The sequence below is a fragment of the Electrophorus electricus genome, chromosome 18, assembly GCF_013358815.1.
Source record: "Electrophorus electricus isolate fEleEle1 chromosome 18, fEleEle1.pri, whole genome shotgun sequence".
NCBI classification, from domain to species: domain Eukaryota; kingdom Metazoa; phylum Chordata; class Actinopteri; order Gymnotiformes; family Gymnotidae; genus Electrophorus; species Electrophorus electricus.
The window spans coordinates 11218757-11244538 of NC_049552.1; the positions used below are offsets into that span (position 1 = coordinate 11218757).

General features: G+C 40.3%; 4 protein-coding genes across 6 annotated transcripts; 2 read left to right on the forward strand and 2 right to left on the reverse strand.

Annotated features, from left to right (window-relative positions):
• Window positions 1–84: 84 nt before the first annotated feature.
• si:ch73-182a11.2 (importin-13) lies at window positions 85–8534 on the reverse strand. 2 transcript variants are annotated; one of them, XM_026998285.2, is made up of 21 exons: window positions 8324–8534; window positions 7608–7733; window positions 6699–7075; window positions 6403–6543; window positions 6122–6263; window positions 5638–5804; window positions 5332–5452; window positions 4810–4957; window positions 4399–4580; window positions 4286–4312; window positions 3852–3986; window positions 3635–3775; window positions 3134–3214; window positions 2850–2987; window positions 2569–2665; window positions 2368–2420; window positions 2106–2172; window positions 1955–2013; window positions 1709–1798; window positions 1180–1361; window positions 85–229 (listed from the first exon to the last, which is right to left on the reverse strand). In XM_026998285.2, the coding sequence occupies exons 1-21, from the start codon at window positions 8384–8386 to the stop codon at window positions 133–135; spliced, it is 2634 nt and encodes an 877-aa protein (XP_026854086.2). In that variant the 5' UTR covers window positions 8387–8534; the 3' UTR covers window positions 85–132. The 2 variants fall into 2 exon arrangements, with proteins under 2 accessions (XP_026854086.2, XP_026854085.2); XM_026998284.2 differs by having other exon boundaries at window positions 6699–7309.
• Window positions 8535–8638: 104 nt separating this feature from the next.
• Window positions 8639–14079, forward strand: si:ch73-344o19.1 (mucin-3A). 2 transcript variants are annotated; one of them, XM_026998291.2, is made up of 5 exons: window positions 8639–9015; window positions 10051–10341; window positions 11815–12078; window positions 12505–12665; window positions 13133–14079. In XM_026998291.2, the coding sequence occupies exons 1-5, from the start codon at window positions 8961–8963 to the stop codon at window positions 13175–13177; spliced, it is 816 nt and encodes a 271-aa protein (XP_026854092.2). In that variant the 5' UTR covers window positions 8639–8960; the 3' UTR covers window positions 13178–14079. The 2 variants fall into 2 exon arrangements, with proteins under 2 accessions (XP_026854092.2, XP_026854091.2); XM_026998290.2 differs by having other exon boundaries at window positions 8697–9015; window positions 11791–12078.
• A 144-nt stretch (window positions 14080–14223) lies between these two features.
• Window positions 14224–21339, reverse strand: LOC113570073 (meiotic recombination protein REC8 homolog). Its single transcript, XM_026998271.2, has 18 exons — window positions 20832–21339; window positions 20381–20523; window positions 19625–19703; window positions 18944–19276; window positions 18825–18828; window positions 18711–18783; window positions 18399–18466; window positions 18213–18285; window positions 17873–18071; window positions 17560–17752; window positions 17323–17466; window positions 16928–17000; window positions 16448–16602; window positions 16108–16156; window positions 15856–15925; window positions 15593–15691; window positions 15203–15303; window positions 14224–15038 (listed from the first exon to the last, which is right to left on the reverse strand). The coding sequence occupies exons 1-18, from the start codon at window positions 20990–20992 to the stop codon at window positions 14932–14934; spliced, it is 2124 nt and encodes a 707-aa protein (XP_026854072.2). The 5' UTR covers window positions 20993–21339; the 3' UTR covers window positions 14224–14931.
• A 1532-nt stretch (window positions 21340–22871) lies between these two features.
• Window positions 22872–24961, forward strand: gng5 (guanine nucleotide binding protein (G protein), gamma 5). Its single transcript, XM_026998329.2, has 3 exons — window positions 22872–23071; window positions 23612–23763; window positions 23846–24961. Exons 1-2 carry the CDS (start codon window positions 22991–22993, stop codon window positions 23735–23737), a joined length of 207 nt encoding a protein of 68 aa, XP_026854130.1. The 5' UTR covers window positions 22872–22990; the 3' UTR covers window positions 23738–23763; window positions 23846–24961.
• Window positions 24962–25782: the final 821 nt, after the last annotated feature.

Genomic DNA, 25782 nt, shown 5'->3' on the forward strand with positions numbered 1-25782 from the left:
AAAGATCCACATCCTCTTTGAACAAGTTTAAAATTGCACAGGTTTTTTGTCCTAACAGATGTAATGACCAATGAAACACCCATGTGCGTTCAGTATCTCATGTTAGAAGATACAGAACACCAACCAATGTGTTTAATAACTTGCAGCAAACTCCGTTCCTGGTAGGCCTTGGCACATTAGGGCAAACTCTTTAACGATGTCCCTCATCCTCCATTTGCTTACTTGTTCCCTAGAGAGGTGAATAAATTGACCCGTGAGTCATCTGTGGTCTAATATGCAGGATTGCTGCTAAACACTGCTAATACTACCTTAAACCCTCCACTTTGGGAGAGCGCATGGATAAGTTACATTAAATACAAGTATGTTGTTTTCTTGATTAACTATATAGCTGTGACTCAGATTGGACTGAACATTAAATTTCATTAGTCACTCCTAATGGGTGAGGTTGCCAGTAGCAATCAGACTATACTCCTGTTTGATTCATTTAACAGTAACATCTGGTGATGGAATTAGGAGTGTTAATGGTGAGCAAATCTAACTGATCTGTTTGATTGATCTGTTAATAAGTAATTCCGTTGCTTGTTTTTATAAAGATATAGCCTTCTAGCATTCATTTCAGTTCCACAATTTAAATGTCACATTTGTTAGTTTGTTTTATTTGTTTAGATATTGGTAACAACAAAATGATATCTGAATAAGTGGAGTTCAAATGTCAAAGCCTTTTTAAAATTTCAAGAATAACACTGGTGAAACGCTGTACTAGTAGTTCAAACAGCGTGATACAACTAACAGGAGAGCACATTAAAGTAACTTTCATTATCAAAGTCATAAACCATAAACAAATAAAGATGTTTACTTCTGTAGGATTATTTCATACACATTTCTGTGCAGCAGAATCTTTTATGTGAAAGAGATGAGCTGTCTGATATTTTAGATCTCAGATTTTCACAGATCAGAGGAAACCCATTCCTTTAACCTTATCAACTAAAAAACGCTTATTAGATACAAGTTTGTTTTGAAGAATCGTAATGACCTTTTAATTTGTGATTATTTTGACTCCACTGAATACCACAGGAAAAAACCCTACCACAGACGTTAATTCATGATGCACTCAATCTGGGATTAGGACTAGTGTGAGCAGTCCACATTAGCTGCTGGTGCTATGTGAGACTCTTTCACCTGAGGACCTGCTGGCAGAAGCGATCTTTCTGCTGTGGCCTGAGGAGGATGCTGGGGAAGCCATTAGGCAGCAGGGCCTCTCGCAACTGGGCCAACAGCAGGCTGGGGCAGCGGCGGCTCAGGGAGAAGAGCACCTCGGCTACGTGTTCCAGCAGGCCACCCGGGGCCTGGCCACTGATTGCCTGCACACACATCACAGTTGCATTGCTGTCTGTGCCCAATTATCTGTTCAATAATATAAGAATGCAGAGTTTCTAGAATACCCTTATGTCACTTTCTGCTATATGCCATTTATGTAAGCATAGTGAAAACAGAGGATGTGAAAAACTAGAACATGTTGACAATGCCAGTTTGTAGTCTATTTTGTTTTAGGATGAGTGCATTAAACTGATTGATTAACTGAAAACGACCAAGTACAACTCCCAAGTTCAATGGCTGATCAACCTCTTCGAGTCTTCCTAAACCTTTTATGCAGCAAAACACGTTTATTGAACATTAGGATAAATAGCTATAATGAACATGCTATCACCTCCAGCAGGGTCTGGAGGAGCAGCGTGCCATCCTCTTGTAGCACCTCCCTCACTGCTGGGATGTCCTCACAGTGGGAGATCAATTCGGTCTGAGCAGAACCACATGGAAGACATAAGAGAAAGTCAGAAACAACCCCTCATTTGATAACGATTACACACATCATCACTAGACACAAATAAGAAGTAACAAAATTGCTATGACTATTATTGTAAAGGAATTTCTGGTCTCCCAGGAAATGACTTACAAATAATATGCATGTTGACTTCACTGTAGGAGCCTCTGGAAATTTGAACGATAAGATTCCTACCGAGACAGTGACACCAAATTTGATTTGGTGCGGTTTTATTCAACTGAACTGTGTTGGTCAATGAGAAATGGTTAACTCAAATGCTCACCACAGTAGAAAACAACTTTTATATCAAGACCCTTTGAAAGATATAGGTCTGGTTTTCTTTTCAAAACCTGCAACACAAAATAGCCTTTTTATAGAGCAAAGAAAGGACCATAGAGTAAAATTGAATCAAATAATTCCTTATGAAAGAATGCATTTTAATGACTTTTAATATCTCAGTTAAAAAATGCAAGTTAGATTATTACTTTTTTTCAGAGGTAAGTCTCAGGTGCATACTAGAGTAAAAAACAAACAAACAAACAAACCTGTATATGAAGCTGCATAAACGAATCAACCACATCAGGATAGTCTCTGGCACCTGGAACACCGTTTACATTCATTATCATACACAGCTTGTCGATATAAATGCAACTGAAATAAAGGCCGTAAATCTCTAAAACAACATGCCTGTCGCTAGATCAGTAAATAACACATTTTGATTGTGTTAGGACCCAGTGATTCCTTACCATGCTGAAAAACAGACATGGTGACATTTGTAATGAGTTCCAATAGGGCAGTGATTGATGCGAAGTGTTCCTTCTCACAAGCAAATACATGAACCAACTACGATCAAGAAAGATGACGTGTTCAATTCTGCCATAACTGAAAACATTTAATACTTCAATATTAAATTCATTAATGAATTAAAATGAAATAAATTACCACTGCCTATAATTCCATATTAAATGTTTATCGCATATTTACAGTAGCACAATTGACAGGACAAATTGCTATGTTCTTATCCAACCTGTCGTGTGAGGTCCAAAACCGAGGCTTGTGGGAAAACAGTGAACAGCTGACCAATTAGCTCACAAAGCTGAGTGACAAGGGGGGCAAAGCCACAGACAAGGGTCCTCATTGATTTTTCAAACATGACACACGCAGCCTGTAAAGAAGAGTGACTCTGGCTAATGCCTGGGAGACATATAGCACACTTCAGTAGCAAATGTACAGACTGGAATGCATTATGCAGTCTTGTGTAGCAGAGAAAATAGAATAAAAGTCCTTGTGCACTCTGAGCTGTGTACTTACCCCCACCACCTCAGTCTCCTTCAGCCACTTGCTCAGCAGCGTCTGGATGAGGGGAAAAACCTGCTGCAGCACAACTACAACCTAACAGAACAGACCAAAGGAACCATAATGGATTAGCTCCTCAGATCAGTACATTCTTCAAGATGCCTGCCTGTGCAATTGTTGAGGCCAATATAATAATCCCTCCTTAATAGTGAAAGCTATTTTATGTCTGTTTCTTGTGGTTAGCTGCCAACTTGTGTATGACCTGAACAAAGTATATGCCGAGCACCTTGTATGACATGAATTTATATAGGTTATAGCACTTCAGAAAAGACAAGCTAACTTAAAATGATCCACTCCAGTTTTCTGTTTTATCTGTTACCACGAGTACAATGACAAAACCAAATGCTTTTTGTGTGCGAAGAACTTCAGGAAATGGAGGCTTGTCTAGATCAAGTGATCCATCACTCTGTGGAGATGAGCGGTGAAAGGTACGTGTTGATATTCGGAGTGGCCTACCGGGTTGCTGGGTCGAGGCTGGGTTCGTCCGGCTCCACCCACCTCTGACGCTTCGCCTCGTTTATTCAGGTCCAGTGTGGAGAAGAGGCCAGAGAGCAGGCCCAGCACATGCACAACAGACAGCTTACTGGAAGGATCAGGCTGGATCCAAAGGAACAATAAGAACAGTCATAAGGTATTTTGATATCGAACACGTAAAGTCTGTCCATTATGTTACCGTCTGATTGGTTAGAGTCTCCAGCTGCTGGATGTAGGGGGAGAGCAGGGGGAGGAGCTTCTCTGGGACCTCTTCATCTGGCAGGGCAGAGAGCAGGTAACCCAGTGCCTGCATGAGCCACATACTCTGGGTACTCTGCAGGAGTATACAGCACAGCCCTTTCCATTACCTCTGCACTGACTAACATTTCATTAGGTCTAAGTCAGTGGTTCCAAGTCATTCATTGCACTTGTCCAGTCTGCATTGTTGTTCAGTTGGGTCGGGTAATGCTGTGATCTGCATATCAAAAAACTGCAGACTGGCCGAGAGTTCCTGAAGACCCAGTTAGGAACCACAGCTCTAAGTCATTCCCTGACACGTGTAAATGCAAGTCATACAAACAACTACTGATCACTGTGGACATACAGCATGATTTAGAGGGTTGTTGAACTCACCTTATGGATCCGTTTGATGAGAGAATCCTGTAATAGAGAAGGCCGCAGGTAGACATGTCAGTCTGTCGAAAGTGAACTCTTGTTCCTCAAATGACAATCATGGTGCTTTATACCTGTGAGGCTGCAAGAATGTTGTCAGCGTGGGGGCGGAGGTCATGCCGACACTCTCGGCAGAGCCTCTTCAGGGTGGAGACAGTGGCCACAGAGAGATCGGCGCTGGACAGAGCCTGCAGGACTACACGCAGGATACCAGGCAGCATGAGAGAGTGGTCCGCCAACCACTCCGCCAGTGAACCTACAAGTGTGTGTGCACAAAACACACAGGTAAAACTAGAGCATTTTAAAGCTAATCATATTTTACTTGTTCAGTACTTTAGCTAAAAGTGAAGTCTGAATTTAAGTTATGACTGAAAAACAACTTTCTACTCTACCCCTCAACTAAGTCACTTAACTGATTATCTTGTTTTAACTTTTTAGTTTATATGCAATATGTTTACTGTGTTATTTTAATCAACGTGCAGTACCTATGGTAAGCATGATGGTCTCTGCCAATTGAACGTTGTTAGCGGTGATTAGCGGGATTAGGCCAATCAGACCAGGAATGACATCTGAGTAACTGATGTCCACTGTCTCAGCTACAGATTGAAAGCCAAACAGCATAGCCTCTATATCCTCCACGAGAGAGAGATAGGTTTGGGGAGAACATTTTACTGTTACATTTCCAACATTTCCATGATGCATATCCATTTTGCATTAATAGAGGGTGTTTTTTTTTTTTCCATTTGCAGCCTTCAGCTTTGTTGATTTTTGATTCCAACAATTACACTGCATGCAGACCCTGTTACAGAGATGACATTAATGTGACCATCACATAGATGGGGACCTGCTCCTGAAAAACATATTTCCATAGATGACCATTCAGAGCAAAGCCATCTTAACTAAAACTATGGCCTCGCACAGCATGGCATGACTGGGCTATATGTAATCCTCCAGCTGCATTGAGTTAATTCTTTGCTGGGAAGAAAGAGATGCTGGGAGACACTGACCTGCCATGAGGAGGAGAGCGTCTTATCAGTCAGCAGTGCACCAAGTTTATCATACAGATTACGGAGCAGCTCAGGGCCCAGCAGCTCATACACGTACATCAGAGTATCAGAAATGTCAACTCTGTAACCCAATAAACATCATTTACAACTACAATAACGGATTAGTAAATCTAAACATGCCTACTAAAGGTAAAAGGTATATAATAGTGGCCATATAACCTGAATTGAAAGACTGTTGAATTCAAAGGATTTTCTAAAAGAAGGTGAATTCATCAAACATGGTAACCACCCAGGTGGTATTTTCACCTGTAAGTCCTGAACTGCTCCTTGTCGTCAGAGGACCATGAAGTGTAGTCCTGCTCACTGGGGAAATGAGCCTTAAGCAGCAAGACATCCACAAGCTGGAAGTAAACTGGCCTGTAAATCCGCAGGTAGAGGGTCTGCTTCTCCATCTCCAGTGACGAGATGTCATCCTGCAATGCAGAGATCACCTTTCTCTGTGCCTGAAATGAACATTAGCCTATTGCTTTTCACTGGTCTTGAAGTACGTTTAGAACTCATAGCTATGCCTGATGTCTGAGAGGTCTGAAGTTGAAGGAGACCAAATCATTCATACCAATTATTTTTGAAAGCTAATACCTAGTACCAGTTCAAGACTCGAGCTTATATTCTGTTTTACATATGGATGTATGAGTGAAATAGCAATTAGTAGTAATTAGTAGTATATTATACACAAAAATTGTATGGCATTTGTATAGGCACAATTTCCCTATTAATTATTGTTCCATACCTGTAGCGTGTACCAGAATGTAAGAGTGAGAGAGCTGGAGGTCTCATCCACAGGGTAGTGCCCAGGGATGCTGGTGCAAGAGAGAATCATACTGACCAGAGCCTGGAAGCCCTGCCAATGCGCCACCTTCTCCAGCAGAGTCCTGACCGAGTGAGAGCATCCACATTCCAAACAGATACATGCAGCGCCATACTACATGACCATTTTATGTCTATTACCATGTCATAACTACAATTAAGTAATTATGTATAGGTTATAGTATCTATGGCTCTGTGTCTAACTTGCAGTGGGTTTCCGCCAATGCCACCGCAATGCGGCAAATTCCATGAGATGTCTCCATGTCTCTGTCCTCTACTGCCCTCTTTAGTTGCTCTTGGAGACCCAGCACCAGGGGTATCATCTTCAGCAAAGTATCAGCATACCTAAACATACACACTTATAATAACACTTATAATTACGTTCTAGTATTCCAATGAACCTAATGGTAATTGGTATCATCACTGCAATTACACTGAATTATACCTGAACTAGCAAATCCCCAGTAACAGATCATTCCCAAAAACTGACTTGTACGCACCTTTGGCAATCTGGTTGTGACAGGGCACTCACAATGGTCTCCACAGCTGTGTCAAAAAGCTGAGGCTCCTTGAGAAGTGCAAAGCAGTCCTCCAGCAGGTCCTCGCTTTTGCACATGTCCACATCCAGGGCGAACCAAGACGCTACACACCTCAAGACCTGTTCCTTCACCCGGCCTTCCGAGCCATCCTGGTACAGCAGCTGGTGGAGAATAGGGCACAGAGAGCTCCACTCCTGGGCCAGGGCACCTTGAAGCTGGGCCCGCCGCTCCATTGGATGACTCCTGCTCTGGAGCTCTTCTGGGAGGACGGCTATTATCTCAAGCAATGCCAGGTACCGAGCAGCACCCTCTGCCGCCCCGTCCCCGCTCTGGAATGCCTGCAAGAGGTCCGGGACAGCAGTTGGCCAGCTGTCCAGGAGAGCATGTAATATCAGAGACGCCAGGGCCACAGATAGCCGAGTCAGAACCATCTTGGGTCCACAGGCAAACTGGATCACCCGGGCAATGAGCTGGGAGCGGAGGGACTCGCGTTGCTCTGGGGTAAGGTTGGACCAATGCAGGGTGATCTTAGTGTGAAGTGTGCTGGCCCCAAAGAACTGGATCTCTGGCACCTAAGCAGGTGTAGTGGAAATGTGAGGAGTTGTATATTCATGCTGGGACAGCATAATGATGGAAAGTAAATGCTAAAGTTATAAAAGCTAATAGTAGTCAGGAAAGTAATATGACATATTATGACTGTGTTATCACTGAAAACTGATCTTGAGGAATGAATGATCCTGTGGTCCTGCAGGGCTGGAGCTAACAGGAGCTGAACCGAACTTTCTACCCACACAGGCTCAGGTCAGCAGCTGGAGATTCATACCCAGTGGGTTTAGCTGGTGGCCCACTGCCCAGACACCCAGTACCCACCTTGTCAGGGCTCAACAGTGCCCAGCTGAAGTGCCACGCCTGCCGGGATGCCTGAGCCTGTGTCAGCCACTTTTGAGCCATGCTTTTTTGGGTCATGTCTGGATCGTAGTACAGCTGCTGGAGAGCCTGGGCAAGATTACACCAGACATCTACTTCAACATTTCAGTCATGCTGTGTCTACACTACAGACACATGCTTCATGTCAGTTGTGAAGGATACAATTGGAAGTCGGGGGGATGCAAACCAAACTCTGCACATGCTACCAGTTATTATTAGTAGAGTATAGCTCACTGAGGATATCAAGTTACATTTCTACCCCCTAAGTGTCCTATGTTGACCTAGGCTTTAGACAACAAATATCCCAACGATGCATCAGACAAGTGTTGAAGGTTTAAGATAAAGGACATTTTTAAGTAGGCCTATACTCTTTTTTTTTTTTCAGCCAGACAAAGGCAAAGTTCCTCACCTTTAGCGATAGTCTAAAATTTGCTTATCGAATTGCCCATTAACTTTTACAATAGTTATACAGAAAAGAAAAAATACAAAACTCAGTGGAAAAAAAAAGTGACAGAACCAAAGCACTGGAACAATCTATTACCAAATTATTCATAACCTGTAGACAGGTTCTGCAAGCAAACAGTTTATTTTGATTCGAGCACTGAAGAAACTAGTAAGTAATTTAATTCTCGAAATCAGATGGACTTTACGGACCCTACCCTCTCCACTGCATCCACCGTAAACTCCGCCGAGTCTGAAATCTGCACCGGGTCTGCGGACATGTTCTTCGGCTTTGTTATTTTGAACCGTTATAAAAAAAAAACAACTTTTATATCTTTTAACGGAATGGACTACATAATTTCTCCCTTACTAATTTAAACGTGACTTTATCTGTGCGCAGTGTGGTTGGGAGAGTGGAAAAGTATGTAGAAGGGGGTGGGAGATGGAACGTGTCATACGCATAAACCCATCCCATTCCATCGCACGTGAGTTGCGCTGCATGACAGTTCATCGATGGTGTCCAGACTAATCACACATCACGTCCTTCCTTACTTGCATGTATTTATTTTGAAAGGCAACTGTTTATTCAAAGTCGCCTTACCTAGCCTACCGACACTCTGAAGTCGTGTCTCTGAAACTTAAGAGAAGCTTGCGTATACATGCAAACAGGCTTTGTATGCCTGCGTAGCGCCGACCGGGAAACCACGCCCTCCTTTTTGCATCCCAGCCCCTAAGGATATTTTTAGAGATGATGTTCACCGTTAAGCAACGAAACGGAAAAGAGATCATAATCACCGAGGGCCAGAAAGACGTGGGGTGACAAGTCCTCTTGTTAAACAAAAAACGGGAACTAGGATGGATATTGTTATATGGACTATCGTGTTTCTTAGCAGCGCACCTAACCTGAAAGGTAGGAACATTATTTCGTTTGTTAAACAATTTGTTTGTGTATATCAGTATTTTTCTCCAGCAACATATAAGATTTATTGTAAAAAGGATTCAGTCATTCAGTCTCCGTTAGTGACATGCTTTGGGCTAGTAAAGGGTGCATTGTTGCATTGTTGCCTATATGCATTGTTATATATATATATATATATATATATATATATATAAATTAATGTGCACATTGCTGATTAGGAACTGTGGACTTTATTCTTTTAGGGACTTTATTCAAACACACTTTAGGGCATAAATAGGAGCAATTAGAATATTAAAACCTGAATGAAAGAGAATGTTTCTTAATTATGCCTGCGATCATTTTCTTGACTAAAAAGGATTTCAAAGTATTCTGTAAAAGATGTGCAATCAAAGTGTAAATAAATGGTTCCAAATCGGTTAAAATTCATATCAGTGTATACTATTCAAAATATTTTTTTAGCAATGTATATCACAATATCATTGACTTTTACTAAAAATTAAGGCCCCAATCCCAAATTCCTTTGTTATATAATCATACCAATTCTGTAAGTCTTGTTCTTTTTTCAGGACTTCCCCAGAATCTGTTAATTAGCTTCTTGAAGTGAGAACTTCAGTTTGGGATTTGATTTGCAATTCATGCCATGCACTTCAGTTTGTGTTAATGAAGACAACCTAGCACTGAATATTTATCAGTACTATCTATGCCCTTGTTCTTTTTTTTAATTTAATCTTTTTATGTGTCTATAACAAGAGTTGCGTAGATGATTTTTCCTTTCTGGCTTGTTTGTCCCTTTGCACTTCTGAAGCAGCTAAAGGTCACAGGCGCTTTGTACTGCCTGCTTAGAATCAGAACCAACCACTGATCTGAAAGTACACAAAGATGAAATGCTGTATATATACTGCTGACAAAGCACATTTCTACAAAACAATTATTTCATCTAGTTCACTGAAATTCCAAAAACTCAAATTTTGAGATTTCACCTCTTATATTATATTATATTATATTATATTTGCTTTCTCCATCTAGGTGAGTCCAACGCCACCTCTGGCTCACCCCTAAATGAGGTCATCTCTGATCACCTCCCCATGACCCAAAATAATATTGCTGTGGAGGCCGAGCCCACTCTGGCCACTGTGAACATCTTTCCCCGTCACACTGACACTTCACACACAGTAGCCACAGGTCTCTCCCCTCCGTCGGAGCCTGTCTCCCCACATGCTACCCTCGAGACTTGGACCGCTTCTCTCCAAGCCAGCACACCATCAGCCTTGACAGGGCGCATTACCAGTCCTAATACAGAGTCACACACAGCGCAAGGTAACAGAATGGAAGTAATTCTCAGCAATGAATTGTTTTAATAATCTTTAACACTGAATGGCAGAGGACTTGTTTTTAACGTGGTCTCGAGTGTCTTTCAACACTAAGCAGCATATTTCATGAAGGGGAAAATATTGCTGACAGTAAAATTCTAGTGCTCATATCTGGAGAAACAGAGCAGTTATTTTTATTCTGTTTTTTAATGCATTCTAATTGTATTTATTATTATTATTATTATTATTATTATTATTATTATACAATCGCAGGGCACTGACTGCATGCATGATTCTATATTTATTTGGCTTTATACAATAATCTGATCTACTGTAAAAAAGACAATGATACCCTGAACAAGAACATATTGTCTCACAAGAACAGAGTTTTGCACATTCTACTCAGTACCCAAGAGGCTTTCCCAACCTACTAGTCATTAATAATTGTTATATGGCCAGGCACATGGCTGTGTTTTGGCTGTAGTTTGTAAATACTGAAGTGTTTATCATTAGCAGACTGGGAACCTGGCTATATTTAGCATGGCCAAATTACTCTCTCTCTCTCTCAGTTTACTATGGGTCAAGTGTCTCAAGCTGTTCATGATTCCCTAAAGCTAACCTGCACTCCATATTACATGTATACTCCACCCACATTATTAGTACATTTACAATTAGAGCTTGTAACCATCCATTTCCCTGCATGGTTTGTGTTTGCCATCCTTTAGCCATCACTTTCTCAACAAAGGACCACAGTTTGCTGGATATTTGTGGGTGGCAAATCTTTCTTACTTCTTTCTGAGATATTGATATGTGTAGAATCTCAACCAAAACTCTTACACCTTGTGCACTCACTCCGTGCAGCTGCCTGTCCTAATGCATATCCATTTAAATTTTAAGTATTTAGCAGACAATCTTATGCAGAGCTTCTTACATATTAGTATAAGAATATGTGTGCTTTCTGGGGAAACAAACCTATGACCTTATTGTTGCTAGCACATTGCACTACCTGCTCCACAAGCTACACAAGCCATGTCAGTGATAATTGTCCACCCACCAGTGTAAAATCCAGTTAGCAGTCATCCTGTGGTTATAAAATGACTAGGAATGGGTGGTGTTGAGAGTGGCCACAAATAGTTTCATCTAGAAATTGACAAAAAGTCTTCTATAGTCAATGGCTGTATCAATTGTACATCTTAAAAATGAATCTGTAAGATGGCCACTTGGTGTAAGAGTAAGGTATGGGTTTTATAACAATGGGTGATGAGGGTAGATTCTGGAGTTCCGAAATAGTTACTCATAATTATTGTTTACATTTGGTATTTACTCACATTTTCTCTTCCACCTTTCCTTTCTGCATTTCCCCTTCTAGCTTCTTTCTCATTTCTTAGTCTTGTTCAGTATACCGTATTTCAAAAACTGTTCCATCCTCATCCTCGTTTGTGCCTAACCTCCTCAGATACCAGCCTTTCTTTCATCCCAGTGAAGGACACTACTGTTACACGAAGATCTGTCACTACTCCTGCTTCTACTATATCATCCTCCAGTCCCAGTGCAGAACATCAGACCTCTTCTGCTCAAGCCACTATTACCACCTCTGAGATGGTCCCATTGGTTCCTTCATTTACTCCATCTGGCCTAGTTTCTACTCTGACTGTACTCACAGACAACCCCGAGACCACCGGACTTGCTCCCTTGGAGAACTTCAAGCAGGACACACCCTCTGAACTGGATGTGGGGGATGAAGGTATGCAAAAAATATGCTGATGACTAAAGTTGATTGGCCTTGGTATTTATTCCTGAGTTTGGTCAACAACAGAAGTTTGTAGTCTTTAATGATATATCTGCTTTAAATCTGGTCTTATGTGTGAACAGAGTATTAATCAAACACTGGAGAGAGCAGGGTACCTTAGATTGTATTCCTTAGTTTAGGCACATAGTCACTATTTTACAATGGATGTACCATTGTGGTCAACTGACACCACAATATATACGTATGTAAGTAATAAGTAGGTCATGTAGACTTGGTTTAATGTTTCTTAAGTCCTGAAAGTGATTAGTAGTTAGTACTTAGTGTTGATTAGTACCTCATTCCAGTATTGTCCTTAGCTATTTCCTCACTGTTGAGACTGGACACTATACTCCCTGCTGTGTTTATTTTCGAATGCTTCAGCCTTGGGCAGGGGACTTCCTGCTTCCCCGCTTGACCTGCTCCTTACTGGGCTGGTCTCCATCTTCATCTTCAGCACTGCTTTGCTCTCCATCATGCTCTTCCTCAGGTTTCGCCAGCAAAGCCAGCATCCAGAGTTCCATCGCCTTCAGGACCTGCCCATGGTGAGCCTAGTGATCTTTTCCTTTGCTCTTCTGGGGTAGAACACAGATGGCCAGGGGAAGTCCTTGGACAGTTTTGATTTTGAAAATGCATCTAACGGATTGCTTGCAAAACAGCTAGATTAAAATGATGGGCATTGTTTAAGTAGGCAATGATACTGAGTGATTTTGTCAATGTAGATTTCATTTAGTTATTTTAATGTCCTAGGTATGTAAACGAACATGGTACTAATGTAGAATTCAGTACATTTACTTTTATCCAAAGTGACTTACAATTGACTGAATACAACTTGAACAACTGAGGGTTAAGGTCCTGCTCAGGGGCCCAACAGCAGCAACTTGGTGGTGTGACTTGAACTGGCAACCTAGTCAAGTACCTTAACCACTGAGCTACCACTGTCCCCTGGTGTTGTTTATGTATGTACTATGAAGCAGAATTGTCTTAAACGGTTTGATTTTCTTTCCTACAGGATGATCTCTTGGAGGATACACCATTGTCAAGATACACATACTAAGAAGCTATGCTCAGGACCACCATTTTGTTATTGAACATTTGCAGGTCAGAAGCCTGCAGCAACAGTGGTTCAAGACTCACCCTTGAGCCATGAACAAGCCACTTTCTGAAGGGTTTTTTTTGGTTGGTTTTCCCAAAAGGCCCGTCATCATCATGTCTTACGTTTTATAAAGTACGACAAGCTGTTTGGTCTCAGGTGGTTCATTCATAAAGTAAACATGAACAGAACATTTCCTAGACATAATTTCAGAGTCATGAGATGTGGGGATATACGAGGTGGCCACAGGGCCTTAGAAAGTCCCTTGAAGTGGAGTGAACAGACTGAGTTTGAGTGGGTGAAATTCCTTGCCTTCTCTGGGATGTTTTATTGCTACTATATCAACCAGATGCCACTGAGATGTCAGGAATATGTTATTTTCATTAGTAGAGAATGTTAAAGTTAAATCTTTTTTGTACCTTTTGGTGTTGGTGAATGCATAACTGAAATTACTTTCCTCTAAAGTATCTAGAGGACTGATCTGTATTTTCTAGTTTATTTGGAAGTAATCTTTCAAAGGAATTTATTATCCTTTAGGACTAATATATATCAGTAATGAATAGATTTTTCTTTTGATCTATGTTTTCACATTTTAGAATTTAAAGTAAATAAAATGTTAATTATAAAACTATGTTCAATTTAATAAAATTCATATATTAAATGTAGTGCAACAAATTCTTACTACCCTGTAATTTGTGGTTAAAATAGTGCCTATTGTATATATTGTGCCAAATATGTTGTATTGTACATGAGGATATCAGTATACTGTACTGCACAGCTATGTAAATGGCAGACTTTTTTTAAATGTGTGAGAATTTTAAGTAATTAAAAAATAAAAATTCTACATGGGAAGTCTATTGTTCAAATTACAGAGTGCTTTGCAATTTTTTGACAATATAATCAAAAGGTTTATTTCAGCCCACAATCAACCTCAGCAAAATAGTACATAAGATTAAAGAATTCCAATTCTTTTAAAGAATTCTAAAATGTAATTAAATAAAAGGCAACCATCTATTTTTTATCACAATCTGAATAAACGCGTAAAACAAAAATAATCTTAATTTGACATCAAATTTTCAGATTCATTTATTTCAAACTCTTTAGTAAAACTTGCAATATGAAAGAGTAACTCATTAATTTTATCAAAAAAACCCACATCAAATAGGTCAATAACAAATAGTAGATAACAGCTAAGTGTGATGTTCAATTCAAATAATATTCAACAAAGCTCCAGTATTCTAAAGCTAATAAGTTAAATGTCAGGAACACCATATATGACTCATACAAAAATTATACTGTAAAATTGTAAAATATCAAAAACAATGCAAAGTGTTCAAATCATCAATCATCACAACATGGGACAAACAAAATACTCATAGTAAATCATTAAAACAATGACAATATTTAGTGGATTCAGTAAATGTAAAAAACAAACAAACATTTGAACTTGATAAGATAATGTAACACTAAGCAGAGCTTGATTTTAATAAATAAATATTCTAGGCCAACACATTTTCATGAATATAAAATGCCTTCTTGATTTAAAAAGTGATGCAGAATATGAAGCTTCAGTCCAGACTTTATTATCAGTCAAAAACACAGCTCCAGTTAACAGCATATATAATGCTGATACAATTCTTCATAGACACTAACAAACAAAGGTTTGAACCAACAATAATAGCAATAATTGCATTGGATCTGACATATCTGAAAAAAAGTCATTCCAGCTGTCTTTCAATTGGTGGAGGATGCTGAATCTGTGAGATAAAGATGTCACCATATGGCTTGTCCTGGCGCACAGTCACCTGGTTCTTGTCAATTTGCTCTGTTAATGTAACAAGACCATTAACCATATTTAGCTTTTTAAATAGCTGAATAAAATACAGCAAACATTGTCAGCATTTTATGAAGTTTCTGTACACCTTAAATGCCATTACAAATTTCCATTTGACAGTGTGTGTGTTGGTGCATTCCAGAGGATCTTTTTACCCAACAGGTTCCAAAAGGCCTGGGCGACAATCCTGCGGCTCACCACAGAGGGCAGCAGAGAGTGGAACGTGACCTCCTGCTCACCCATGAGCAGCAGACGCCTTCAACAGAAGAGTGACTTTAGAGAGCTGTTCAGAATGACAGGTCATCTTCTGTTAGAACATACTGTGCTCATACGTAAAGTTATATTCTAATCTGTCTGTTAAGTTATTCATTAAGCCACAGTTTCTAAACTGTATGACATGTAAGAGACAAGTACTAAACTGTACAGCACAGGGATACTGCAGGACCAAGACTGCACTAGACCCACAGTGCATAACATGGTCATGCTCAGATGCAAAAGGATTTTGACATTATTTCTTATGTTAGTATGTGTTCAATTCACGGTACCCCAGCGTATCCTCAATATCCACAGTAACAGCCCCCAATTCTGGAACCCTCTCTTCTGGAATGTCCTCCAATCCGTAGGTGGGTATGGGAACTGGAGATCTACCCATGCAAAAATACACACAGAGCTGAGAATTCCTATGGGCAATGAGTGCAAAGGTGTGACGACCCCGTCTGTGGTCGGGCTGCACCATGCTCAGCCAGCAAAGGGGGAAACGGACAACGGAATATTTTTTCCAGTTCTTTGTTTCTTGGTTGACTCTCACCGTTGGGTCTCTGAAGTCTCCAGGGGCAACGTGTCTCGATCCGTGGTCTCCAATATCCCCAGAGATGACACTGGAATAGGAGTGGAATGCAGAAGCTCTTCTATTTAAACGCGAAACTTTGTATAGAATAAATAGGAACAAAATGTCAATTTAAATCTTTTGTGGTCTCTGCTTCAGTTGAATGCCTACATACTGTCACCTCCTACAATATGAGGGATTATTCACAGATTAGGAGCACTGTTAATATCTGACCTGGAGTATCATACTGGGAGATGCCTGACTCCACCATCTCTCTTGGTGTCTGCACAGTTAAGGAGCAATAAGTGTACAAGCAAGATCCCAACCAACAAACCAACAAACAAACCATGAAATAAATGAATGAATGAATATACTTCACTGATTCACAATATCAAAATATTATGACTTTTATGACTATCATATCAATGAGACATAAGAATAGGGTGATAAACTGACTTATAAAGATTTATAAACTGAAAGATCTTAAGACCTATTATAATTGATTGACTTATATTTGTTGTTATATCATTATTATTTGACCCTGAAAGTGCCTGCCACGGGCGTGACCTCTGACCTCTTTGAAAACGAGCTCTTCCTCAGGTTCTCCCTCGTCCACCTTCTCTCTTTCCCTCTCCCTCTCCGGGATGGCCTCCGGCAGAGGTCGAAGGGGGCGGAGAGGGTGGATGACGGCATTCTGCTTCCACAGCTCCAGGATGTCAGGAGGAAGGCCTGGGGTAGGAGGGAAGGACAGAGAAAGCAACTTTACTGATGTGTCCTGAGATGCAGATTCGGGAGAATCAATGCACCAGAAGGGTTCAGATTGGGTTTCATTTCTATGGGAATACACATACTTTGCTAAATTGGTCTGGATAACAACATCTGCCAAATGTTGTAAAAGACTGCAAGTTGGTTTACATAGCACATGAACTCAGGTGGAATGAGGGCCCAGAGCATGAAGTATTGGAGCTTTATTGAAACTAGCAACTTGGATTAGTTGTGCTGTGTTTGACAGTTCACTTTGCTTGACAGGACAGAGGTCTAAAGAGTCACTCACGCATGCATGAGGTACTGAGAAGTGTTGCAGCAATGTTGCTCTCTTGAGAAGGCACTTTGATCAAAATGTCCTCCTGTGAAAGAGATAGCAAAGGGGTAGCGTTTGATGAAGTGTCTTAGGGGCAAGAACAAAAACAAAAACTATAATTAATGTAGTGATTAGTCAGGAACGGCATGACTCTGTGTGTGTGTGGGGTGTGTGTGTGTGTGTGTGTGTGTGTGTGTGCGCGCGCGCACTGGACACTCCAATATTTAACATGTTCTTAGAGACTCCGATTTCATTGCAGTGGTCTTATTTTGGAGGCTATATAGATATGTCACTCTGCCGAGTGTCTACTCTCCTACAGCATGATAAAGCAAGAGAGGGTGAGAGAGAGAAAAGAGTGCACATCCTACCAAAGACTTGGTTTCAGTTCTTGTGTCATTTAACTGTGCCTGCAGTGCTTCCTGGGATATCTGTGTGTCTTTATCAATGAAGACCAGTTGCCGTCTCCTCCTCCTCCGACGCTCTAGAGGAGCCTCAGGACTGGATGGGACAAGCTAAGAGAGAGAGAGAACAGTGTAGAGGCTCAGTGACAAGAGACTGTCACATTGCCACCTTTTAAAGTTGGACAGAACTTCTAGTTTCCAAACCTCTGGCAGGGGACTCTCTCTCCGCCTCTTCTGCCTCTCTTCTTCTGGGCTGGGTGGGATAGGTGGAAGGGGTAAGGGCTCAGGACCCGGGGTCCTCTCTCTCTCATCCAGCTCTGGCATCTCCACAGGCAGCCCCAGGTCCTCATCAGGCGCAAGCAAAGCATCTCTACCGGACACTTCGGTGACTTGAGCCCTGGGAGAGGGAAGAGTTATTGTTCCTTGCACCCAAAGTACACCTGACAGGTTCTTGGTAGACAACTAAAGAAAATTGAAATCGCAGCTTTCGCTCTCTGGAAGGCCCTTTCTGACATACAGCTCCATGGAGATGGTAGATCCTGTCAGCTCCCTTGTTCCTTCGATTTCTGCCACTGCTCTCTCCTGCTCTCGCTCAATGGCTACTTCCCTTTCTCTCTCCTTCTCCCGCTCCCTTTCTTTTTCAATTTCCCTCTCTTTTTCACGCTCTCTCGCTCGCTGCCGCTCTTCTTCCACTTGGCGCTCTTGTTCCTCATCACCTGTAAAACAGGCTTTCTTTTTACAGACGAGGATGTAAAAAGGACAAAAACCTAACATATCGTGGGCAACTCTACGTCCCCAGCGCTAGCTGGCAATAAAACTTTGGAAGACCACTCTCAAAATGGGGGAGTTGTCCTTACCCTCAGGGAAGTGATCTGGTTGCTCCAGTAGCATGTCAATCATGTCAAGCTCCTGCAGCTCCTCCCCTTCAAACTGACCAGAACAGCCCATAAAAATGTGGGAGAGAGTGAGAGACAGCCGAAGCTGGCTGGAGCCGTAACTAAGGCCTGCCCCCATGTGACAAGGGTAACGATCAACATTGATACCTCCGGCTCCGGCATAACAACGGGTTCCCTTTCCGTCAAAGTGATGGATTCCTGACTAGCAGTGATACCTGCAGGAAGGCAGAACTGCTTAAGCCCACAATGGACATCCTTGTCCCTGCTTTATTGCTTTACTACTGTTTGTAGTTATTCTGATCTCTCTGCCACTCTTTGACCCTCTGGCCCCATCTGAGCTTTCATATGAAAGTGTTCACACTGAATAATGCTACAATGCCCAGTCATTAACCTGACCAAGTTTTAACATGGCAGACAGGTGTGTGTTAGTATCAGGTGCAGTTTCATGCCCTTGCTCACCATCTGAAGGTGGGCTCACATCTCTTACAGAAGGTGGACGCGCTGGTGGAAATGCTTCCATTTTCTGAGCCAGCTGCCAATCAAGGGAACACAGGAAGCACTACCAGTGGGTACATGACTTATTCACAATCAACAACCAGTATTGAAACAAAGGCATCTCACACAAGTTCATGTGCAAAGTTCCAATAATTCATAGCACCTACCAATATTTAAAATATTAACTAATTAATTGCATTATAAATTTGATTTCATGAATATAAGTCAATTGTAGCTTTAGAGTATTGAGGGCAAATATTACAATCACCACACATACTACCTTTGTCTTCCCCAAAGATTGTGAATGTTCAATTTCAAGCAGCAGAAATTTAAGATGTAACACCACGTTTATCCAGCAGAAGGCAGGTGGTAGCTGTTGAAGCCACTCCATTGTTGCCAGTGTACTAACAATTACCCGAATCAGGTCAGTTGGACTGGGAAGGACAAACTCCATTGTTCCAAAGAAAGGATCACTAGCTCTCTCTGACTCATGCAGAATGTCAAGGGCCTCTGGAACCAGGTGACTTTGCCTGAGACAAATGAATAATTTCTTAAGGTATTTCTCCTGTATTTGAACTCTTTCTCCCCCCTGCTTCACAAAGCATGGAATTTAATTCCATGATGCCCATACTGAGAGTTACAAATTTAGCCTGCTGTCATTTCTCCAGAAATGGAAGAAGGAAGGGACAGGGGGAGAGAGAGAGAGAGAGAGAGAGAAGAAAGAAGCAAAAAGAAAGAAGAATGAGGTCAGCCTCCTATATATTGATACCATTGTCATTATTCCAGATTTTTGGACATGAAAATAAGTGGGTGTCCTCAAAAGACGTTCTGAGGATCAAAAGACACTCGGCTGAAACACAGCCAATATAATCTCTGACCTGATCTCATCTGGCAGCATGTCGATCTGGACCTGCTTGCGGTAGCGGTTCATTTTGTCAATGGCCCCCTGGATCTCCTCTGGGATACATTCATTAAAAAAACAAACAAAAAAAACAACAACAAAACATTACAAAAAGAAGCCAATGATTAATAGCAATATTTGTCCAATATAAGTCCAACTAAATGCCAAAGATGTTTTATTGTAGAATACATAGAACTGAACTTGTCAAGTATGAAACAAAAAATAATTTAAGACTGCATTTATAATAAAACATTTTCCCAGAACAAAAAGTAGGCTATTAAAGGGCTAAAGCTAAAAGAGTATTCTAGTTCAATTTTGTTCTTGACTAGTGCTGGTCTTGAATTAAGGAATACAATGAATGTTGCAGTTCTATGGACCTCTGCAGCTGGGAATGAAGAACTGTGAACAAGCTGGTTAAACAAATTAAGTTCAATATGGAAGCATGTTTCCACCATATGGAAACAAATCAGATATTTAAATCCTAATAATAAGATTCATTAAATGCTACTTCTTTTTGTTTTTAATCTCATAATTGTGACTCATAATTATATATTAGTATTTTTATAATAATGATAATTGTGTGAAACACATAAGAAAGACTTATGAGTCATTTTTTCTTTTTTCGTGTAACGGTAACAGGCAGTGCTAAAGAGGCACTTTTAAATTAAAACCAGTTATTGTCGTCCTCAGCACCCTGTGCACGTTACGGGATTCATTTCGCAGCCTTACCCACCCAAGAGAAGCTGGCACTGCCTGTGGAAGATGAGCACGACGCCGTACTGCAGCTGCGAGGATAGGTAGAGTGAAAAGCGAGGGCGTGGCAACCCCGGAGCGAGAGGCGCAACTCGCACCAACACATAGTCCACGATGTCATGGCTGGGACGAAAAGACACGACACAATGTAAGAGCGGGATACAGCATCACTCTGGTCTGTTCGAATTGACATTTTTTATATTTGGCGAAGACAGTTCATTAGTAGACTAAAATGACTAAAAAACTAAAACTAAAAAAAACACTTAAATTTATTTTTTGGCAGGCATTACATTCTAACATGTGACTGATATTTCAACAACATTAGCAAACCATTGTTCATATTAAGGGCCCACAAAACATTTGACTGATATATATGTAGATTATTGAATTGTACTGAATCGCATCGCTGGAAAATACGAATCCGCGCTTACCAAGTGCGCTGAACGTTAACCCTAAGGAGATCTCTCCGGGTAATCTTTCTGCCTTTTGTAGCCGCAAGCCTGAATAAAATACAGAATACATCCAGTATAGTGAACTCCATACAGCTATTTTCAGGTGTACTAATTCGCTCTGTCTGTCTACAAAGCATCATTGCCTCTACCAGTCTGTTTTAATGCATCATATTATTTTAAAGCGTATCGATCTAGCTAGACGGATAGAGTGGCTCCACATAGGTTACGCTTATGGGAGAATGTATCATTTGGGCCAAGATGCTTTCTCTGACCTTGTGTAACAGAATCTATGTGAAGCGGGGGACTCTGCTCAGTAATCTGCGTTGTTCACGATGCTGAGAAAACACCGGGCAGCCTGATTTGTCTGCACCATTCTTCAGCGATTCAAAAAGAATTGTTATGCCTACACGGATGCTAAAAGGCTATAGATACGCTGTTTTACAAAGCAATCGTGCATACATAGTTGAATAGTTTTTGAAAATAGTTTTTGAAAATAAATGTATAACATTTATAACATTTTTTGTGTTCCACCCAGTAGCTGATTTACTCTTACTCTTGGTTTACATTACTCTTGATAATGAGCTCAAAGAAAACTTACCATATTGTAGCGAAACATCCAGTTCTGTGATTAAGTACATTAGGATAGTAAAACATCTTTTCGTATTAAGCCTATTAAGATTCTAATAAAAACAGGCTGGGAATGTCGAACCTTCAACAGGAATTAATCGACTTTTATCTTAGTGCTTAATCTGCTAAAACTTTAAATTAAATGCCAGCGTTTTTTTAATGTGAACTGTTTGGAAAAGTTCTCCAATCTTATACCAGGGTTGTGTCACCCAATCTTAACACAGTCACTTCCACTATGTTAAAATGGTATTGGATCATCGTGTTGCCATAGCAGTCCGAGTCTGGAGCAGACTTCAATTTTCATAAAGTTTACATAGTCTAACATCAACATCTAAAGATGACGTGAAACATAGCAAACATACCGTAGCTGGCCGACGCAACCAATTTTGACATTAATAATGAAATAACCCAAACAAGAGAACAAATGTCTTGGGGGGGGGTACGTTTAGCTACCTTGAGGTAAGTGTTTATTATAGACATGGGCTATTTCTTTAAAACTGTCTTAACGCAATCAGAAGCTTGAGTTGCTTGGGTGAATGGGCCAAAAAGTATAGGCTCATATATATATATATATATATATATATATATATATATATATATATATATATATATATATATATCACGGTGAAACGTGCCGCACGATTGCAGTTGTTACATATCCAAACTTAAATTCTATGTGGACGGGATTAGTTGTTTGGGGGGGAGGCGGGGGGATTTTTACATTACGGTGCCCATCCGAACCAAAATTAGCAAGGGCAACTCAGCAGTTAAGACGTTAAACTCTACCATTGCCAAGATACCGCTACTGGCCCCTGAGAAAGGCCCTTAACCCTCAATTATAATTAGTCACAGCTGTAAGTATAAGTAAGTAAGGATAAAAGCGTCTGCTAAATACCGTAAATGTAAGCATTGCATCATATAATTTGAAAAATGTGTTTTCGAGGAATCATTTACTTGTCAATGACCTTCTCAGTGGAATAACAGTTGTAGCGTTAAGTAAATTCTAGGCTACTAAATGTTTGTAGCCTGCTCATTTTGAAACCAAAGAAACTGCTTTGTAGGCTTTTTATCAATATTTTGCATAGAAGACGTCTATTACAGATTACAGACAAGCTAATGAGGTTTTTTTTAGACCAAATCCAAATCTCCTGGTTCATAATAACCATATATAGGCCTAGATAATGCTTAATTTCATGCAATAAGGAAATAATGTTTTGTGGGAATATTTCGTTACCCCACCCCATGTAAAAGTAATCCTAAATAGGAATTTGGATTTAATTTAGGAACTAAATAGGAATTTAGAAATGTGTACCCATATTTCGTTAACTTTGGTGTTCGCCAACAGGCATAAGGGACACAGCTAATTAGCTGTCGAGTAAACACTCGTGATCATTTGACTCCACCCCTCGCTTCCCGTAGTAGCAGCAGCCGAAGCGAAATTTTATATTGAACGGAAACCATTTTACTTAGGCGTTTATTTGAGCTTTTTGTGCTGTTTAGGCTTTTTCATAATGTCAGGATCGTCTAACATCGTTGCAATGAAGAAAATTGTACAGCAGCTGCGCTTTGAGGCAAATATCAACAGAGTTAAGGTGAGCCTCTTGTTACGTGGTTTGATGCTAAATTAGCTATCTTATGTAGCTAGTTGTTTGAATAAGGGCGTGGGCCAGTTGTTCAGCTACCTAGCCAGCAGGAGTTTAGTTCATATCTGTTAACGTTAGCTAGCTAACTAATAGTTTTGTGCAGTCTTGTGAGCGGCAGAGCATAACATTAATTTGCTTGGATAAATGATGCTATATTTAGTAAAAGTAGCTGACCTGAGCAATTTTAATCGACCCAGAAACGTAGCTAGCAATGCTTGGAAGCTATGTTAAATTACCATTCTCAGAAGAACATAGTTAACGTTACTGACAAACCGCCCACTGAAATCGTACAAACGCATTAAAATGTAGAAGTAATACTTTATGTAGCTAGCTACGGATTCCTAATGTTATATCGCAGGGAGTAGCTAGTTTGTGCTTTTTGGGTCGCTAGCGCTAGCTAACTAATTCAACAAGCATGAGGAACGGGGAGCTAACTAGTTTCCGCTGCCGATGCTAGAACTGTACTATAAAAGTTTTCATATATTTCAGGTCTCTCAAGCGGCAGCAGAACTTCAGCAGTTCTGCATGCAGAACGCACTTCAAGACCCTTTGCTGACTGGAGTGTCTTCGAGCACAAACCCATTCAGGACACAAAAGCTTTGCTCGTTTGTGTGAAACCCTACAGTGGATCCCCGCAATTGGTAAGACTTGCACCAAAAGAAAGCATCACTGATTTGATTTATACTAAGTAAAAAGCTTGGCTAAATACGTCTTCTTTTTCAGTCCCTTGCCCGTTCCTGTGACCTTTCTGCTGGGGGAAAAATGAACCACTGCCATAACCTGTAAATTAACCAGCGACAATACAAAGCTGTTTGACTAGAAAACCAGTAACCTTACCTCATTAACACTGATGTTAAAACCAATACGGAGTCCTCCCACTGGATTCCTCAGTTCAGGTGCATATGATGTCAAATATGCATAAACAAAAGTAGAATAACCTTGTTTTTATGCATATTGTCATAAATCTGGTTTGGACGGTCCAGTGTTCATAGATTTATTAAGACCTCTAACAAGCCTGCCTTAAGTGTTTAGTATTGTTCTAGCTTGGTGGGCAAAACACTTTTGTATTTCATGTGGCACAACAGTGGAACTCAATAATTTATTGTGCCTTGGTGTGGATTTTTTTTTTTTTTTTTTTTTTTTTATAAATAATGCTTGTTTCTATCCTGTTAGCCCTAGCGTTTTTGTAACAAATAAACCACTGATTTATATACATTACTGCTTTGTTTCCCCCCCCCCCCCCCAAGTTTACTTGAGTAATCTTTTTAATATAGCAAACTGTACTATATACGTCTACTGTATGTAATTGAATAGCCGTGTTATGTAGTAGTCAATGGAAGATTCAAGAAAATGAAAGTGCTGATTCTCATCTCACACAAACCCAAAGTTTATGTAATTTTAAATTATCACTAATGTTCCCTCGTTTTGCATCGAAGTGTAAATGTGCATACCTAAAGTGATGGAAAGGGTATCTGAGGAGAATGCATTCTTGATGGGAGGGGGAGTAGCTGATGTGTTCCTTCACTATGTTCAAGTGTCTCATGAATGCTTAAAAGGCCTTTTAGTTGAACAAGATTATATAAAGCCTTATTTTAAAAGGAGTACATGTTGCCACAAATGTTCCTATTTAGTATATTGTGAACTTTCTTGTTTTTCCAGCAAAATGCATGAGTGCAATCATGTTTAATAGATAGTCTTAAGGATATAGAAATGCCAACTCTTCCTCACCTCAGCAGGTTTTAAACTGCATGTACCATGTAAATGTAAATCTAGGACAAGTTGGTGGCAGGTGAGGCAATGAATGACCATTTCAATAAAAGGCAATGGCACACAAATAGATCTAGTAGTTGGAGCCAAGTGAAATGTGCTTTAAATACTGCAGTGGGACTTTGCTCATTTAGGGAGGGAGGAGTATATTGTTTGTGATATCACAGGCTGTATAAAGATGAAGTCTGTTAAGTCATTAAGGTGCATTGCTGCCCTTATGAAATCATTATGGCCTTTTGCATGTTTTCCACCAAATTACAGAAGAAAATGACAATTCTTTAAAATCTCAGCAATGGTCAAAATTAAACTTTAAATCCAGTTTATCAGAATCAGGAAAATAATGTAGACACCCTGACAATTTTTGTAAGTTGCCATGAAGACGTAATAGAAATTGTAATTAAGCCTCAGGACCATGTTGCAGGGCTGTAGTGTCTGGGCAAATGGGTACAAGATAATTGGCAAGTTGGTGGATTGCGGAGCCAAGGTCTCTGTTAGTGCACTTCCCATTGGCTACAGGGTTTATGTAACTTTGTACTACAATCTGCCTCAGTTTTTTAGTGTTCTTGTTATCTTTAACTCCTAAGAAAGAGGATACAACTACATATTTCAGTTACATTTATGGCATTTAGCAGATGCTCTTATCCAGAGCAACTTACAAAAGTGCTTTGTCATTTGCTCATAGAGTACATCCTAACCAGTGCAGTAGGTTAGAGTCCAATATATCATTGATCAAGAATACTGTAGAAATACAGGGATCACTGCTGATGCCTAGAAGTACAAAATACACAAGGTCTCTTAAACAATGCTAAGTGTAATAAATAATAAGTACTAGAGTTTGTTAGACAACATCAGTGTAATAAGAAATATCCTACAATAAGTACTAATTTAGTTAG